Source organism: Pungitius pungitius, chromosome 13, assembly GCF_949316345.1.
Source record: "Pungitius pungitius chromosome 13, fPunPun2.1, whole genome shotgun sequence".
Classification (NCBI taxonomy): domain Eukaryota; kingdom Metazoa; phylum Chordata; class Actinopteri; order Perciformes; family Gasterosteidae; genus Pungitius; species Pungitius pungitius.
In genome coordinates, this window is record NC_084912.1 from 2,606,793 (window position 1) to 2,624,206 (window position 17,414).

General features: G+C 46.4%; 2 protein-coding genes across 3 annotated transcripts; one reads left to right on the forward strand and one right to left on the reverse strand.

Annotated features, from left to right (window-relative positions):
- The first annotated feature begins 7,252 nt into the window (after window positions 1-7,252).
- On the forward strand, window positions 7,253-10,046 carry si:ch1073-126c3.2 (uncharacterized protein LOC555816 homolog). Of its 2 annotated transcripts, XR_009957233.1 has the most exons (7): window positions 7,253-7,404; window positions 7,487-7,566; window positions 7,692-7,803; window positions 8,007-8,119; window positions 8,229-8,343; window positions 8,640-8,917; window positions 9,848-10,046. XR_009957233.1 is itself a non-coding variant. In XM_037466250.2 (6 exons), the coding sequence occupies exons 1-6, from the start codon at window positions 7,362-7,364 to the stop codon at window positions 8,813-8,815; spliced, it is 639 nt and encodes a 212-aa protein (XP_037322147.2). In that variant the 5' UTR covers window positions 7,253-7,361; the 3' UTR covers window positions 8,816-10,046. The 2 variants fall into 2 exon arrangements, 1 of the variants encoding a protein (XP_037322147.2); XM_037466250.2 differs by having other exon boundaries at window positions 8,640-10,046.
- Window positions 10,047-10,166: 120 nt separating this feature from the next.
- Window positions 10,167-17,200, reverse strand: ccdc172 (coiled-coil domain containing 172). Its single transcript, XM_037466249.2, has 8 exons — window positions 16,802-17,200; window positions 16,533-16,618; window positions 15,024-15,140; window positions 14,301-14,466; window positions 13,361-13,462; window positions 12,989-13,091; window positions 10,822-10,909; window positions 10,167-10,647 (listed from the first exon to the last, which is right to left on the reverse strand). Exons 1-8 carry the CDS (start codon window positions 16,878-16,880, stop codon window positions 10,612-10,614), a joined length of 777 nt encoding a protein of 258 aa, XP_037322146.1. The 5' UTR covers window positions 16,881-17,200; the 3' UTR covers window positions 10,167-10,611.
- Between the last annotated feature and the right edge of the window lie 214 nt (window positions 17,201-17,414).

Sequence of the window (17,414 nt, forward strand, 5' to 3'; positions counted from 1 at the left end):
GAGAACCCTGTAGAGGCCTGCGGAACCTCTCTGTAGGCAAAAAGCAGGAAGGGTAACCAACGGTGCCAGTCTTTACCAGTGTCATCCACAAACTTCTGAAGCATTCTCTTCAGAGTCTGGTTGAACCTCTCGACGAGCCCATCTGTCTGAGGATGATATGGGGTGGTCTTGAGTGTGGTGATGCCTAGCTGCTGGTGGAAAAGCTGCATCAGCCTGGAGGTAAAGTTGGTTCCCTGGTCGGTGAGAATCTCATCCGGGATCCCCACTCTGGAAAAAAGCTGCGTTAAGGCATGCAAGACTGCTGGGGCCGTGATGGTGCGAAGTGGGAAAGCCTCAGGGAAGCGGGTAGCGTAGTCGCACACGACCAATATGTACTGGTGGCCCTGGCTACTCTTCACCAAAGGACCAACAATATCCATGGCAATCCTCCGGAACGGTGTGGAGATGATGGGTAGTGGCATCAAGAGGGCTCGGTCAGCCTTACGAGGAGCACAGGTTTTCTGACATGTGGGGCATGTAGCGCAATATGTTTGGATGTCTGTGTACATGCGCGGCCAATAAAACCGTGAACTAACCCGCATGTAAGTTTTGTGTCGGCCAAGGTGGCCAGCCCAGGGGACTGTATGGGCTAAGTACATGATCAACTGTCTACCACTAGCTGGAACCACCAGACGTTTATGACCATCATGCATTGTATACAACACCCCATCTTCAACAACAAAACATTCCTTCCACACATCATTCAAGTTTTCTTTATCTACCACTTTAGTAAACAGAGATTTCAGGGTTTCATCTTGTTTTTGTAAATCAGCAATATTTCCAGGCACTTCCCACTCTTTAGCTGTAGTCAAACCCTTGTTATCATGTCCAGTTAGCATTAGCTGCTTTTCAAAGCGACGCTGGCGCCTTGATTTTCTAGGCCCACTGGTGCCACCCTCACACAAACTATCATCGAAGTCAGGGAGTGGTTGAGTACCAGTTTTGGCCTGGGCTCGAGTAATCACAGGACAGGAAATACATTCATTAGCAGTATCCCCCCCTTTAGACCATTCTCTGTTCAGTAAGTCCATGAGTGCAGGGAAATCTGTTCCCAGCAGAACATCTACAGGCAGATGTTCTACTACCCCAACAGTCAACAGGTACGATTGATCATCGATCACCACAGTCACTTCTGCTTTAGGGTAGGCATGGTTATCGCCATGTACACAGATGATGTCAGTTTTGTTTCTAAAGTCCAGGTTACCAACGGGTATGAGACATTTCTTTGCCAGGGAAGTGAAGCTGCCAGTATCTAATAGTGCTGTCACCTGCTGGCCATTTACCGTTAAGGTTTTGTACATTTTTATCCTCATTTCCTTGTTCTCAGCAGTGTCTGCCTCATTCCTGGGTGCATAACAGGAGCCTGTGACCTTTGCTTTACGTAGTGGACATACAGAAGCTTTGTGCCCCGGCTGCTGGCAATAGAAACAAATCAAGTTCTTACCAGTAGCGTATTGCCCCGTAGCAGGATTGGTTGCACCTGGAGTTTCCTGGCTGCCTCTTCCTGCTGTCATTCTGGGGTGTGGAGGCTGGAAACCAGGTTGACGTCCACTGCTTGTCGGACGAAAACCGGGTCCACCCCTGCGCGCATTCTGGTACTGGAGGGCCAACCTGGCAGCTGTCAATCCTTCCGTAGGCTCATGTTCCCTAACCCAGGTTCTGACCTCTGGAGGAAGGACGCGAAGAAGCTGCTCCAGGATAAGACTCTCACCGATCTCCTCCTTGGAGCGTTGTTCTGGTCGAATCCACCGGCGGTAGAGTCCCTTGAGGCGATGATAGGTTTCTGTGGGAGTTTCTCCCATTGGCACTGAGCCAGAACGAAACTGCTGCCGGTATGTTTCAGGGGAAATGTCAAATTTGATAAGCAATGCTGCTTTCAGAGCTGTGTAGGAGTGTGCTTGTTCCTCGTCCATTGCTGTATAGGCTTCCAATGCCCTCCCAGAAAGCAGTGGAATAAGTCTGCATGCCCACTCAGCCGCTGGCCATCTCCATGTCTTGGCTATGCGTTCAAAGCGTAACAAATAGTTCTCAATATCCTCGCCCATTTGATATGGGGGAATTTTAGGCTCTGAATAGGGCCTCCAGTCCTGTCTTGGTGGATCAGGCCTGCCCTCTGAGCCTGAATTAGGTGGCGATGGCAATGCTGACCGGTCCCTGCCATGGCGATGAGTGGCCGGCGTAGGCAGGTACATTCTGGGACTGCTTGCTGTCATCGTGCTTGGGGATGTAGCTGGAAGTTGCGGGTTTAGCAGGGGTTGAGCTGCTGGCTGCAGAGACACCCGGAGGCTACGTAGTTCCTCCAAGAGGCCCTCTTCTCTTCCCTGCTGTGCCGTCAGAAAGTCCTTCATTATGGACACCAGGTCTCCCCCTGAGCCGCTGGATGAGCCAGGTGTGGGCCGCTGTCGTTCCTCTTCCTCCGCTGAGGAAGACGTTGAATTTGCGGTCTCCCATGCAGCCTGTTTGTCTGCCTCTGACGCCAACTCTTCCTCTTCCCGAAATGCCACTGGCTGAGAGCGCAGACCAGCTCTGCGTGGTCTGGGAAGTCGACCTGCCCTTTTCCGACTAGCCATCCCACTTCTGACACCATATGTGAAGGGGTTCACTCTCAGTCTTTGCTGAATCTCACAAAAATGATGGCGTAGTCGTAGGGATTGTAAGTTGGTGCATTTTTATTCCACTTCGTGGAAAGTGCCAACCAGTGAACACAATATTACAGGCTAAGGAAACTCGGTCAAAATACAAACAAACAAAAGAAATAAATCAAAGTCACCATCTCGCTCTCTCAATGGCCTTTTCACATAACCCACCACAGCCACCTTTCAACACAAAAAACCCCCACTGAACCTCCTGCCATGAGGAAGTCCCCTTAAAAACCCTAAGCCCCTCCCATCAGGCTAATTGACAACCTCTGGCAGTGATTGCAGGCAATCACTATACCTGCTTGTCATGTGTGTGTGTGTGTGTGTGTGTGTGCACATGCAGCCAGTGACGGCCGCTCCGTCACAGTCGTCTACCATTGTCCAAATTCAGTCAACCAGGAGCAGAAGAAAACTACTTTTTCATCAATTCAGTTTAAAACAAAGGAACCAAAACTGTTCATCGAACACAAGCAAATTGTTATTCATCAAATTGTAATATGGTCTCTCTGCTTTGGCTGTGTGTTTTTACAAAGTATTTGATTTGTATGTATGCGTGGTATTTATTTTGTGCTATAAAGCAACAGAATTACTATCATATCCCCAGTTGTCTGTAATAGCCTACATAGGATTGTGTCTTTATGAATAAATGATGACATGCTGTTTTATGTTGTCTGTTTTTAGTTTAATATCATTCTGATATTTGAGGAATCCTCCTGTGAGTCTTAGATATTGAGTTGATATATAGATATGAAGCCATTTACTCCACCAGAGTTCCCTGGATCTCTAAAATGTAGTCCTTGTATCACACAAAGACAATCCCCAACGTGCACAAGTATGAGTCAAACGAACAAGTTAATAAAAGCGTCTTGGAGAAAGCGCTGCATCGATCTCTAACAAAGCCCTGTTTTCCACTATTTAAAAAGCTTTCACGCTGGTGTTTCCTCGCTTGAAGGAAGGAAAAGGCCGTGGCACCGGGTCATTGGCCTCCTGTCACTCTCTGGCAGCGGCGCCGACCCTTTTAAGAGATGAACAATGAGCCTTTGCTCTTTCTGAGTGTCCCCCGGTCACGAAGCGACAGAGCGTATCCCCCCCCCCCCCCCTCCCGACACACAAATCCACTCAGAATGACACGGCGGGGCAATAGGACCGTCAGGGTGGAAGGCCAAACAGTCGCAATTCACAACAAATCTATGGATTTGAACACATGGAACTGTTTTTTGTTGTTTTTTTTTCTTGGGTGGCTCAGAGCTGAAGCATTGAATTGAATTCCCTTTAATACTAAAAGATGGTTGCGATATTAACGCCTTTTTTATACCAACCTTTGCTCTAAATTAGGCACATCAGTCCATCGTGGCTAAGTGATTATCTTACCAGCAAGTTGCCACATTGATCACTGATTAGTAGAGAACCTGGATCGGAATGCAGACCCCCCCCTGGGACGCATCAGTTGGTCATGGGATGACACTGGGAGCCAAGGAAACCGGAGGCTGCAGGGAGCGGAGGGAAACAGCTGTTCTGTTTTTATTCACATTTGCATCTAATAGAGATTTAATAAATGAACAGTTTCCTCCGTGTGGCTGGGGAGGAGGGGGGGGTGGGGGGTTCTCTTTATTCCCGGAGGTGTCGAGCGATGGCGAACTCCTCGCAGTGAGAGTCGAGAAGCTTCCTCCCACTCTTCTTCGACTGTTCAGTCCCGCCCCCTCCGCGCTTTGCCTGTGCAGCGAGCGGCGTCTAACTGACACTGCCGCCAATTTGCCTTCACTAAACAAAAGAGAGAGTAAAAATAACGAGTGGGAGACTGGGTGGGGGGAAGTGGAGCCGTCAGTCACGCTTTTCACTGGAGCTTCTCGTCCCACCAGCAGATGTTCCTGTCACTGTAATGGCTTGTAGATCAGTGTGGAAGTGGAAGCCTCCTGCTGCGAATCCAATGTTTGATGCAGCACAGCCAGAGTTAAGCGGGTTCGGCTGCCCTGCGGCCTCCTCCTCCCTCTCCCCCCCCTCTCCACCCCTCTCCTCCCCCTTTTCATTCTCAAGCCCGAAAATACGAGGTGGCTTTTGGTTCTATTTGAGTTCGGAGTTGAATATCGCCGTTTGTGCCTCCCCAAGTCGTTTGCATCCCGAGAATCAATCGTACAGAAGCTCTCACAGGATTGTGTGAGGCGCAGTTTATTTATTTATTTTTCGGGAAAGATCCTGCAACCGGATCAACAAATTAACAAAATAAATCAGCTTAGCGATGCAAGCAAAGGAGTAATTAAAGTCGGCTAACAGGCGTTATCGGCTTTTCATCAGCAGCGACGCGGCTCCAACTTTCCCCAGGAGGCGGGCTCTCTGAGGCGGGTGGCGCCGGGTCCTTCCTGAATACCAATTAGCTCTCGGCGCCCGTCTTTCAGAGGCTCGTCCGCGTGAATCCGTCGACAAGCGGCTAGCGGGTCTCCCACGCGTGGCCAAATCCTGCACCCGGGCCACGGGGGAGGCAGACGAGGAGCGTCTGGGAGAGGTTAGACGGAGAGAAGAGCGCGTCGCCGTCATGCACGCCTTTCATCGTGTGTGTGTGTGTGTGTGTGTGTGTGTACACCGAGGCTGTCCTCGGTCACACAGCTTGAGACGCTCATCTCTTTTCATTTGACAAGAGTTTTAAAGGACATTTTAAGTTAATGCAAAGAGTGAATGTACTTTTATTTTAATGGATGTACCACTTTACAAAATAATGTATTAAAGGGGAATCATTAGTCATCGAATGCCCCAGAGAAACTCAGGTGCCAGAGCCCCCTGGGGGGGGGGTCGCACTGATTAACACTGTGGTGTTAATCAAGTATTGACTTTGATATAGAGCTGCAGAGGGAGGTGAAGAGGGTCCAGTGCCCCCCCCCCAGGCCAAAGGTTAGAGGGGTAGTTGCATTCCCGGCAGCTTGAAAAACAAGCAAACAAACCTTAACATTTATCGATTGATATTTGGCTGAAGAGGCGTTTGGAGTCATGTTCATATTACGCAATAAAACGCCATTTTAGGCGTTTTAAGCCTAAAAGGTGAAAAAATATCAGATATCAGCAGTGAAAGTGAAAATAGTCTCAAATAGAGATTCTCATTGAGGAGCTGAGCCGGAGGTGAGAAGGGGGCGGGGCTTGGCAAGATTTACCTGCTGAGGATGAATTGAAAAAATGAGAAAATAAGATCTTATAATCAATAAGTTCACGGTGGAATCCTGATGTCTCTGCATAGCACTTTATTCAGTAACCAGGCGATGGAACCACAAGGTGGTGGTTGTTGTTGTTGTTGTTGTTGTTGTTGTGCGTAGCTTCAGTTGGAGCCCGAACACGATTAAAAGAATCTGTAAAGAAATCTGAAGCCAGCGGGTTCAAAGGGCAGCATAGAAAATCTGAATATTATCATATTCAGGCATAACAACAAAAACAACACGATGAGTAAACTAGTTCATCTTAATTAATATTAAAATACAAGGCGGTTCTGCCCACCTTCTAGAAACAAAAGGCAACATTGTAAAAGAATAGAACGCATTTAGAAGAATACAGACAGCCCAGTTTCGGCGACGACGTCATCAGACGGGTTAGTTAGCTGGTGAGGTAATTCCCCGTCTGTAATCCTACACTCACACTGAGTTTACAGCAGCCCCCCCCCCCCCCCCTGGGCGGGATTAGAGCGGACCGTTCTGCACACTGTTGGACTGGCGGGGGCTTTGGGACGTGGCCCTGCCGGTTTAGGGATGTCCCGCTAACAAATCCTCACACGCTGCAGCTTTGATCCTTTTATGAACCATTTGGTAAGTCTGGATTTATGCAGACTTTGACTGAGGGAATCACCCAAAACTCATAGCGTGTCTGAACCTTAAAGACGGGGGGGGGGGGGTAGTGTCACACCACGTGGGGGCTGGTAATTATATGAGGATCTGGTGCGCATCGGTAGCTACTCAACAACAACAACTGTGCCATCTCCTTCTGTGAACCAGGGCAACACGTCATGCATTAAGCCTTAATGACTTCATGAATGTTTTGTTTTTACTAATTTAATCCAGACCGTATTCATAGATAATGTTTCCAATCGGATCTAAAGAGGAATGGCAGAGAGAGCCCGGGCCGTCCAGCCACGCGACACGACGATGAGGGCGGCTCTCGGGGTCCGATTGGAGCGCCGCGCTTTTGTTCTCTGTATCAAACACAAAGAGGCGATTCTCTGCTCAAACACTCCTCCGAAGAGTTTGGATGATTCATCTGGAGCCAGATCGTCAGACGTCCATGACGAAAGGCGTCCGCGGTGACTTATTTACACGGCCTGTGTCTGGGGGGCTGTTGAATTCGTGGGTGCAGATTTGAACGCTGGCATTATTCTCCACGACGGGCTGACAACTAAGAAGTAGCAGTGACGACACCGGCTCGATACTGGGTTAGCGTGTGCTAGCAGCTCCCCCACCTGCACCACGCGGGGACACGCGCAGAGCGGTTTTAACGGGCCAGAATCAGAAGAAACAGGAAAAAGGTCTGCACAGAAAAAAAAAAAAAAGCTAATGATGTTATCCACCTGTGAATATCCAAAGTTCATGTTACATCAGAAATGTCCCTTTGTCCAGTGGGAGATCACAACATTGGCCAATGGTGTAAACTTTGCACCGACAGACAGAATAAATCCCGGGTTCCGGGTCAGAAGGGTTCTATAGCTCAGCGACCATGGCACCGCGGGGGACGTTTACTTTGCTTTGCTCACTAGCAGGTAATCTCCTTGTTTTATGTGTGTGTGTGAAATGGGTAGATCAGAGTACATTTAGACCGAGCGTGCGCCTTTGTGTCTGCAGTGTTTTCCTGTCCAACTCGAGGTGACGCAAACTGCAACTCGCCGACTCAGCTCTTTGAGCGTCTGTCATCAGACGTCAAGGTAAACTAAATGTTCGTCCAACCGGAGAACCTCCACCACGCACGTAAAAAGTCATTTTTTTACAACGCATTTGCCAATTGCTTCTACACATATCACCAAGTGTTGTGTCTGATTTGAACCTGCAGGTGGCGGCAGAGTGCGCCGAGTCCATGTCCATGCTGAGTTCACATGATAGAGCCACTCTGCTGCTGTCCATGAGCAATCTGACCGCCACACTGCACAAACACCAGCTGACAGGTAGGAACACACACACACACACACACACCGCAGGAGGCCCTCATTACGGATTAGAGCTAAATGTTGACCTGTGCAGATGGTGAATAATTGCAGCGGAATATCAAACTTCTTCTAATTGAATGTGGACTCCTGAAATATATAAAAAGGCTGCAGATGACCAGAGACGCGTTGGCATTGAATCGCCTCATTTTTTCGACTTCTAGAATGCCGAGGTGCTGAATCACAGCGTTGCCCAGAAGCCAAAGTTCCCCCCAACGGAGGATTGGCGTGCGCCACAGTGGCCAACAAGCGCTACTGCAAACCCCTGTGCAACCACGTGAGTCCCCCCCCCCCCCCCCCCCCCCATACCCCACCCTTTGCAAAGCCTGGAGACCCAAAATATAAATAATCGGACGGGGCAACTGATTGGATTCTTCGTCCAACAGGGTTACGACTTTGCCTTCCTGCGGAGGAGTCGCCTGTACGAGGAATGCAGCGAGCAGACCGGCTCTGAGTGGCGGAGCCAGTACGTGGGAGGCACCACGCTAGCTGTGTGCCAGGGTGAGGCGCTTTCTTCCGCGTCTACACGGGGAATGTTAAGAGATCCTCTGAGCGGGTGGAACCACGTGGGAGTATTGGCGGCCTTTGGTGCGGCGCTGCACTGTGCGACGTGGCGTTAAAACAGAATGACCCGTAGTTTTGAAATCGCAGCTTACAATATTCATTTTCCAAGTCCTCCAGAATGCGGCAGAACGCACGTGAGATCAAAGCAGCTTTTCGTCCCTACGGTTGTACCTCAATGCGTCAGGCGGCGCCTCCCCCCCCCCCCCCCCCCCCCCCCCTCCCTCTGTTTCCAGAATCACCCATTCAAGTGTCTGGAGCAAAGACGGCGTATTTTCCTAAAGATCAGGACTGCCTGACGACAAAGAGCAGCAGCCGACTGCAGAGCAGCGTCTTGGAAGGTCTCACCTCTGAGCTGAGGGAGGGCGGCGTGGACGGAGAAGTCGAGTACGCCTGCCTGGCGTGTGGCTGACGAGCCGAGCCGCAGAGGCACCTGCGAGGTCACCGATGCAGCGTGGAAGCGCCTCCCGGTGGCAGCGAGGGAGAATAAAAGCCTTCCTCCTGACCCTGAATGGTGACCTTTGTCGTTGACTGGAAGTGCCGCTCGCTGCAGTCTGCATGCTTAAGTCATGGGGGGGGGTCTGAGAGTGGTGGGAGGGGGGAAAGGCAGCGTTGTCACCAAAGTAGAAACACACATTTCCTCTGCCACTCGTTTTAATATTCTCCTAAATAAATACTCTCAAAGTGTATTGGTGTCTGATAAGGTGTCTGATGACCAGTGTTGCCACAGTTACTTTGAAAAAGTAATCGGATAACTGACTACACCTTTAAAAGGTAACTTAGTTACTTTTAAAATCAAGTAATCTGTAAAGTAACTAAGTTAGATTACAAGTCACTTTATTAGTTACATTCAGCAGCTGTCGACAACATAAAAATAACTGGTTATGCCAACACTCACATTTTATCTAGTCGAGTCGGGGGGAGGGGGGGTTGCTGTGCTGCTGACGATCCGGCCGGCGTGTGTGACGCAAGAAATCAAATATATATTTTGCTATTAATGACAAAATAGTAACGCACAGTGACTTGGACAAGTAACTTTAATCTGAATACTGGTTTGGACGTACTAATGCTTTAGATTACCCTGATCTGATGACCCTCTTCCCTAATAATAATACTTATTAATGTGTTCTATGTCAAGGTCTGGACCACAGCTGCGGTTAAAATGTGTCTGCTTGTTTTTTTTTAATGAATAAATCCAGACGAGGCTCACCGAGGTCATGGTTAAAGAGTCAAAATGAGATGGCAGGATCTCATTAGGTAGCCGTTGACATTCCAAATCATTCTATTAGGACTCATCAGAGAGCAAATGACCCTCTGGTGTAGGCCGACAGACCGTGTAATCATCAATTACTGAAATAACTGTCTGCGGATTGAGGGATTACCCCTGGTAAACTGTAACGTCACGCATCTCTCATTGTTTATTTCCCTCTGATGTTTCTTGCAGGTAACCGACTCACAAGTGGCTCCGGGTCTGAATGTGCAGATGTTTCATTAAGGGTCGCCTCAACATGGCTGTAGACATTTACAGCTGCAGTACCCGCTTGGGGCCACATGAGGGAGAGGGAGGGTTTGTGTGCTTCTGATTATTGTAGCCCTCTCTTGACATTGTATGACATATATATAGTAAATTAAATTAAATTAAATCAAAATGAATTCACCTTGCATTATCTTTTGTTCTTTTTACATCTATTCAAATCCAGTATGTGAGATTCTGTCTTGACCCAATGTGCCTCTTTGTACACTAGGGGGCGGTATACAATCACCTTTTGAATGCCTTTATTTACTTGCCAGCAATGAAACACACAACATTGTGTTCACAGAGCAGCTGTGCGTTGTCACTTTTAAATCAAATGCACATAAATCAAATGTAACTGTCAATATTCCTCATTGAAGCGTTTTTTGTTTGGGCTTCATAGGAAAAGAGGAAAAAATAACCAGATGGTTTCATTTCTAATGTCATCTTCCACTGGGTACATGACACACAACAGCAACATTTACAAAGCCTTTTTTGTTCCGACCCAGGCGGCTCACAGAAGGGAATTAGCTCTTTTCATATCACTTTTAAAGTAAATATTATAATAACACCCTCTCCAATTACCTCGCTCTGTTTGTTCTATCCTCTTTATTTGTGCTCACGTTGGCTTTCTGAGAGAAGAGTCGATCCGTGAACCAATATAAGCGTGTTCCTGTCTCCTCATTGTGCCAAACCTAATGCTGCTCTCCTCCATGGCTGCTGTCCAGCTTCTGCTCATAGAAGAAGAAGAAAGACTCAACGACTGAACATGGATGACCTTATGAAAATGAATAACGTTGTGTTACACCATAGAGCGTATGTGAAAGGTATTCATTTTCCCATTTGATTCTTGTGTGATGTGAACACACCAGTTTCATCCAGGCTGAATAAAAGCAGGAGCTTACCGACTTCAGGAAGTGGATCTCGGAGCTGAGCGCCTCTCGCAGCAGCTCCAGCTCTTCTTCTTTGTGCATCTCCAGCTCCTTCCTCAGCCTGGGAAAAAATATAACGTCAGTAACAGGAAGGGCAGAAAGAAGAAGAAAATACTCCTAAAAGCAATCACAAGTGAAGAATCGCGTCTGGTTCTGAATATCAGGTTTGAGCACATTGTTTGGTCTTTAGATCACTTCCACCTTAAAACAATCCACTTCCTTTTCCTCAGGGGAAATATTCCGCCCCATGATTACATCAACGTGAATGACGTTCCATCGCTCAGTCCAGCTTCTGTGGAGAGCCCTGAGGGGTCTTGAGGAGTCGGGTCCACGTACCGGAGGCCTTGGCGAGGACCCGACGGACCTCCTATCTGTTACTGGGACTTAATGGAACCAGCAGTGGAGCTTTAAACTCTGTACAATGATGTTTCCAACACCAGGATATCTGCAGTATAACATCAGCTTTCTACAGAGCAATGACATCATCGGATTGTATGTAATGGAGCAGACGCATCAAAAAACACACAACTTCTGAATCATAAATCCCACGACGATTGAATATTCATTTCCTTTTGTCCTCTACGATATGACAGTGAAAAATCTACAAGAGGCGATGCCCCCCTCCCTCCCTCCTTCCCTCCCTCCCTCCCCCCCTCGTTTTGCACACTGAACACTTTTTTTAACTGACTGTAGCGCTCGTTCAAATTGACACGCATTCAATTTCCAGCCATCAATAAGTGGCGGAGTTAAACATGCGTTCTAAAGAGACAGGATTGATGGACCATGAGATCCTCGTCCTCAGGACTTGGCGGGGGGGGATAACGGACGAGCCGGCTCACTTAAAGAGGCGTGGCGGATGAACACGGCACCCACACGTGTGATTTAGGGCGAGAGGAAAACTGTAAATAACGAGGGGGGGGGGGCAAAACAAAAGGGTTGTGAAACGTGCCTCGTCAGGAGGGGAAGGAATACTGGGGGAGGTGTGACGTGTGGAAATGAAACCCCCAAAGTGTGAACCTCATCATCTGGATGGGTTCCGGGGGGGTTTGTCAATCACTTCAAAGCCGTAGCATCGCGCAGAGGAAACATTATCAAAAGTACTGGCATCCGCAATAACAGTTACCCTTCCTTCCTGTGGCACTATTGATTGAATGAAGGAAGCCCCTCTCTGTCATGTTTTGATAGAGGGGGGGGGTCATAACCTACAACCACTTCCTGTTGCACTCTGTGTCCGATGGTTCACCAAAAGCCCGGCACTGTTTGAGAGGAAAACAGTTATTTCTCCCTGGATATACAAAGCTGGCAATTAAGGTAAATCTGCATATATTAAGTCCATGAAGGGTGACAGAGGTCACAGAATGGTTTGAGTGTCGTGCCATGCAAAGGCCTTCAGTTAACAAAACTCAAGCCAATTAAACAGCTGTTGGAGATTTAGGGAGTAAAACCCCAAATGAGATCATGACTCTCCATCCGGTTCTCTAACCCTAACCCCGATTAAGACACTTTACAAAAAAAACGCTTTCCAACTCCAACTATCTTAATAATTGGAAGATTATCAGAAATCTAGGTTTCAACTGAAAAAAAAAACACATTTCTCTGTTAGTAATTTTCTGGATAAGCATTTTGTGTAACTCACCACCCCTCATTCCTCTTCCCTTTAAGACCTGCCTGCATCAATCACATTAGCCACAGCACCCGCCCCCCCTCCCCCCTGCCCTCCTCCCCCTAGTTGACTGAATGAAATACATCTCGGATCAAAGCCTTAATTAAGCCAAATGGTCCTAATGCTGTTATTTACACTTCTGGATTTGGACTGGAGCCATCAGGATGCAGAGAGACAAACACCGGCAGCGCAGAGGGGGGGGGGGGGGGGGGGGGGGGGGCGCGCCGCTGATGTACTCAGCACTTCTCTCTCTCGCCCTCAGCAAATAACACCGTCTGTCTAGCGAGCCAGCGGAGCGCTACGCGGCGTCCTGTCGTTGGCGCCTCGACTCCCTTCCCGCCGAGCCCCCCTGAGAGTGAGCGAGGGAAACGGGGGGAGAATGCAGCGATGGCCCTTTGCCTGCGAAGACTACCCTAAATGGCTCCGGCAGGAACATGTTGCAAGTCTGCGGCCACGCGCGCAGCTGACGACACTCGCCTCAGACAGGTGGCGTCAGTGAGAGGTCTCCGGCTCACGGACAGGCTCTCGGCCCTCAGAGACGCCGTTGTTGCTTCGGCTTCAATCAACCGCCGCTCCAGGTCTGCAGGTGGAAATAATACATCGCATGAATTTCCTTTGCAATGGGGGGCAAACGGGTTGGTTCCACCACCACCATCATCATCATCATCATCATGATCATTGCGTCTTCTACCTGTGGCAGACACGTCCACATGAATTAATTGATGTAGCTTTCATTCTGGTTTTATATATATATTTGACTTTACTGCAGTTACAGGTCGATAAAAGATGTATAAACAATATGAAAAAGCGCGGCATTAATAACACGGAAGGAGCGTTTGGTTTCTTCACCTCTCTGTGTGTCTTCCAGGCCTCGCAGCGTGAGCTGGAGCGCTCGCCTCTCCTCCTGCATGGCGCTCACGTGGTTGTTCCTACGGCTCATCAGCTCCATCTCTGATTGCAAGGGCAGAAAAGATGAATCCTATTTCTCCAGGATGAGGAGGGAAAAATCACCAGAGGAGAATGCTCACAAACGTCCTGCCCAGGGAATGCCATGCGAGGGCTTTTTGTTTTTAATTTTACAAACATTAAGAAACGTCTGTTTCTCTTGAGCCCAGATTAAATACATATTATGAAAACACTGGCGGGGAAATCGTCACTCGTACACCTGCACACCGTCAGTATTCAGTCTTCATGTTTTGATCCGGTCTATTTGGAGTCCCGATGGATGGATATTCAGACATGGAGGAGTTTCTTTTCCAGTATTTCAAACTGTTCTTTGAGATCTTGACCCGTACAGCATGCTCGCATTAAAGCTGCAGTTGGAGACTTTTTATACGTTTTTTCGCTTTCGCAACCCGTCCCTCTTAACATGCCACTTGTAGATTGTTTGTTTGGGCTCGACTGATCTCAACATTTTGCCACAAACACGGACGCGTGTTTCTGGAATCTGTTGAGACAAGAAGAGGCGCGGGAAGGGAAGATTGTTAGAGCAGAGTTACGCGAGAACCTCCTCAGTGCTGATCCTTGTTCTTCTTCAACTGAGCTCTAGAGGGAGGCAGAGGGACCACGTTTCACAGACGCTCTTCTGGCAGGTACAGTATAGTGACAGTTTGAACAAACATGATAACGTATTTCAATAAAAGTCACCAACTGCAGCTTTTATACACATTGCAGGTACAATATCTTCAGTCCTCTCGGTGATGATTCGAGTTACTGATTTCTTTCTGCGACTATGTAATTCTAGCATATAACATCTATGACAACAGTACAATTGACAGTCTTTTACGACCTTTGTATAATGATTCCACCTCCGTCTGCAGGTCCAGGATCTCAGTGTGTGTTTGGCTCTGGAACACTATGCTTCTGTTCCCACAGAGACTGAAGTCACTGTTGAACATTGAGATCTCTCGAAGGAAGGTTTCCTCCTCTTCTTTACGCTCGCGCTTTATGTGGGCCTGTAATGAAAAGACTTATCATGGGATACGCTTCTAACAATAATAACGATGCAGATTCTTCTGATGCCTCACAGACTTCTACTATGCTATCCCCAGTGTGGTTAATAATACAACTTTGAATTATATATTTGTGTTAGGGCTAAAAATATTAGATCTATGTGCAGTATTTTACCTTTTAATTAGATTAGATTAGATTTGATTCAACTTTATTGTCATTGCACAGGGTACAAGTACTGAGGCAACGAAATGCAGTGTAATCATTTCTTAGTGACTTTTTTTTACCTTTAATGGACTAATAATTAATTATTCAAAAATGTAAAAGATTGTTTTGTAATTGTTCTGAAAAGTGTGTGCAGCCTTTCTGAATCTTTTAAAAGACACCGTATAAAACAGCTAAAGTATATTGAAAAGAAATCTCAAATGTTTTTCTTGTATCTTAATGGAGCTTATTTTCAGTCTAGACAATTATTCCACAGAGTTTACACTATAAATCTCCCCTGGTATTCATATTACACATAAATGATATGTTGTAAATATTGATTCAGGCATCAACCCACAAGACGTTCCCTTCGTTGGCTTCTCAGGCACAGCAGTTCCTCAACTTTCTTCAACATCTGCTCTTCGCATTTCTTCATCAGGTCATGTTGCAGCCTCATTGCGGACAACTGCTGAGCCTGGAGCAACAATGGATGAGGGGCCAGTTCAGAAACCCAATCTGACACAGGTATTTATATTGTTAGTGATCCCACAGCAGGAGAAAAAAATAAGACTTTACCACATTTAACTGAGGTCATGTTTTTTTTTTACCTTTCTTACCTCACTCTCTCCCTCTAGATGTGTACAGTACGTATACTCCATCTCAATCTCTAAACACTTCTTAACTTCTTGTTTACTTCCCTTAGCCGCTGTATGTAGAAGAGGAAATTCATGGAAGGCGCCTATTTAAAGAAGCCACAGGCATTACTTACTGTACAGTTTTCCGTCTGTTAGTCGAGCTGTCAAGGACGGGAGTTTATTGTTTCTTATATTGTGGTGTGAGTTTTCAGAGAACTCAGTCAGCTTCCGAGTTTTGGGTAAGACAGTTCTTGTGAACTGTAAGTGTTTACGTCATGAGAGCTGTAAACACTCCCTGCATATCATATCCTCTCTAAAGGGGTCAGACAAAGTTATCAGTGCCCTGCGTTATCAGGCAGATAACGCTCTCAAGCAAGAGAGCAAGCTGCACTTTTCAGACGTCCACACAAGCACCGGAAGAAGTGAGCAATATTTCGGAGGGGTCAACGAGGGTCAATCTGACACATGCTGAAAGGTTTCACTAATGTTACCCGGTGGAAATTAACCATTGATTTTGCAGTGAAAATTTGCACTGTTGATGAAAACGAATGGGAGAGATTAAGTGTTTTAAATCATGAAGCAGATAAGCTCATCAATATGCCAATATGCACTTCGTCACCTGATATGACACTGCCACTAACAACTATTGCTGTAACAGATTTTATTTTAATTGTATCTTTTAATTGCATCACAAATAAAACTTAATTTAAGTCATTTAAAATAAAGACAAATGAATAAAGCCATCTCTTGTTTTATAAATGCATCTTGAGCAGTGGAATTAAATTTTCTTACTGTGACACAATGGACGAGGTGACTGCTCCTTACACAAGAACCCCAAATTAACATTTACTGGAATGGCACAGTTCAAGGTCGAACAAAATGATATGTGGCTGTGCAAAAATCAAGCTGTTCCATCACAACTCCTCCCTGAAACAGGCAATAGCCACAATAACCTTTTAGAAATTATTAATAATTTGTAAAAAACGGTTCAAACTGATTAAACCCATCAAAGTTATGAATCCATTTAAATGTTAAGACTAATTAAAGTATATAATTTGGCACAATTTTGTGTCAAGACTACTAACAACTTGGTACAAGCTGCCAAAAATTTTAATACATAAAAAGACAAGGCAGATATTTAACACTGCGGCATGAATGCAGCTCCAGTCACAAAAGGTTTTCATAATTGACACAATAGCACCTTATAAAAGCTTATTGTGTCATAGCGTCACCTTTTTATCCAGTAGCTCATTGGTCTTTTCATTCTTCTCAGCGGCGCTCTTGATCTTCTCCTTGTATCTGATGATGGCTACTTTGACTAAAGTAATATATTACAAATAAGGAGAAAGATAATGTTAGATGAGATTTACCCTGGGTAATGTTAGCTGAAATGTGGATTCATAAAGGACCCGGCTAATTACCATTAGTTGGCATTGTTACTAACGTTAGCCTGTCAATAGTTATAACGTTAGCGTGTGTTGCTAGCTGAAAGCAAACTTACCTTCTTTGACTTTCTGTGTCTGTTCAGTTAACTGTTGTTCAGTTACAAGAATTTGTTGGAAAAGTGTGTCTAAGCTCATTTTTATTCAATACGGCACCAGGAGTCAAAAGGTTATATAACCTGCACCTGTAAACCGTCAACTAGCTAGCTAACAGGACTAGTAGCAGGGCTAGCTACGTTAACTTAAACTGGGCCTATGACGTGGCTCTCGTGACACTACGGCCCCGCCCCTCGGAAGACACCGACAGGTTGGTTTTGTCCTCTTTTGCGCTCGTTACTAACAAAACCTACTTTGCCGATAAACGATGAGCTGTAGGAACTAATTTCGTTAAAAAGAATTAAAAAAACAGAACACTGTGTCCAACGTAATGGCCACCACAACCATGTCTTTGCAAGCAGTGATTAAGCTACGTTTCATTTGTTAGCATTAGTTAGCTAACTATTTACTGCATACAACGTTTATGTAGCCTGTCTGATAGTGACGTCATTGTTTAAATTGTAACTAAATAACGTTAGGTCATTTTTGGTGTTTAACCATCGTTTGTTAGAAAAATATAGTATTACAATTTTTTTAAATGAAAGTAAAAAAGGCACAGTCATTTTTCACGACTTA

What these genes read in the sequence shown, in the direction of transcription:
- si:ch1073-126c3.2 (XM_037466250.2), top strand. Translation starts at nt 7,362, where the DNA reads ATGGCACCGCGGGGGACGTTTACTTTGCTTTGCTCACTAGCAG. An exon ending in GTCTGTCATCAGACGTCAAG is followed by an intron (nt 7,567 to 7,691) that starts GTAAACTAAATG and finishes TTGAACCTGCAG; the next exon opens with GTGGCGGCAGAGTGCGCCGA. An exon ending in CACGCTAGCTGTGTGCCAGG is followed by an intron (nt 8,344 to 8,639) that starts GTGAGGCGCTTT and finishes CTCTGTTTCCAG; the next exon opens with AATCACCCATTCAAGTGTCT.
- ccdc172 (XM_037466249.2), bottom strand. Translation starts at nt 16,880, where the DNA reads ATGAGCTTAGACACACTTTTCCAACAAATTCTTGTAACTGAACAACAG. An exon ending in GACACAGAAAGTCAAAGAAG is followed by an intron (nt 16,619 to 16,801) that starts GTAAGTTTGCTT and finishes ATATTACTTTAG; the next exon opens with TCAAAGTAGCCATCATCAGA. An exon ending in CCTGGAAGACACACAGAGAG is followed by an intron (nt 13,092 to 13,360) that starts GTGAAGAAACCA and finishes TTCCACCTGCAG; the next exon opens with ACCTGGAGCGGCGGTTGATT.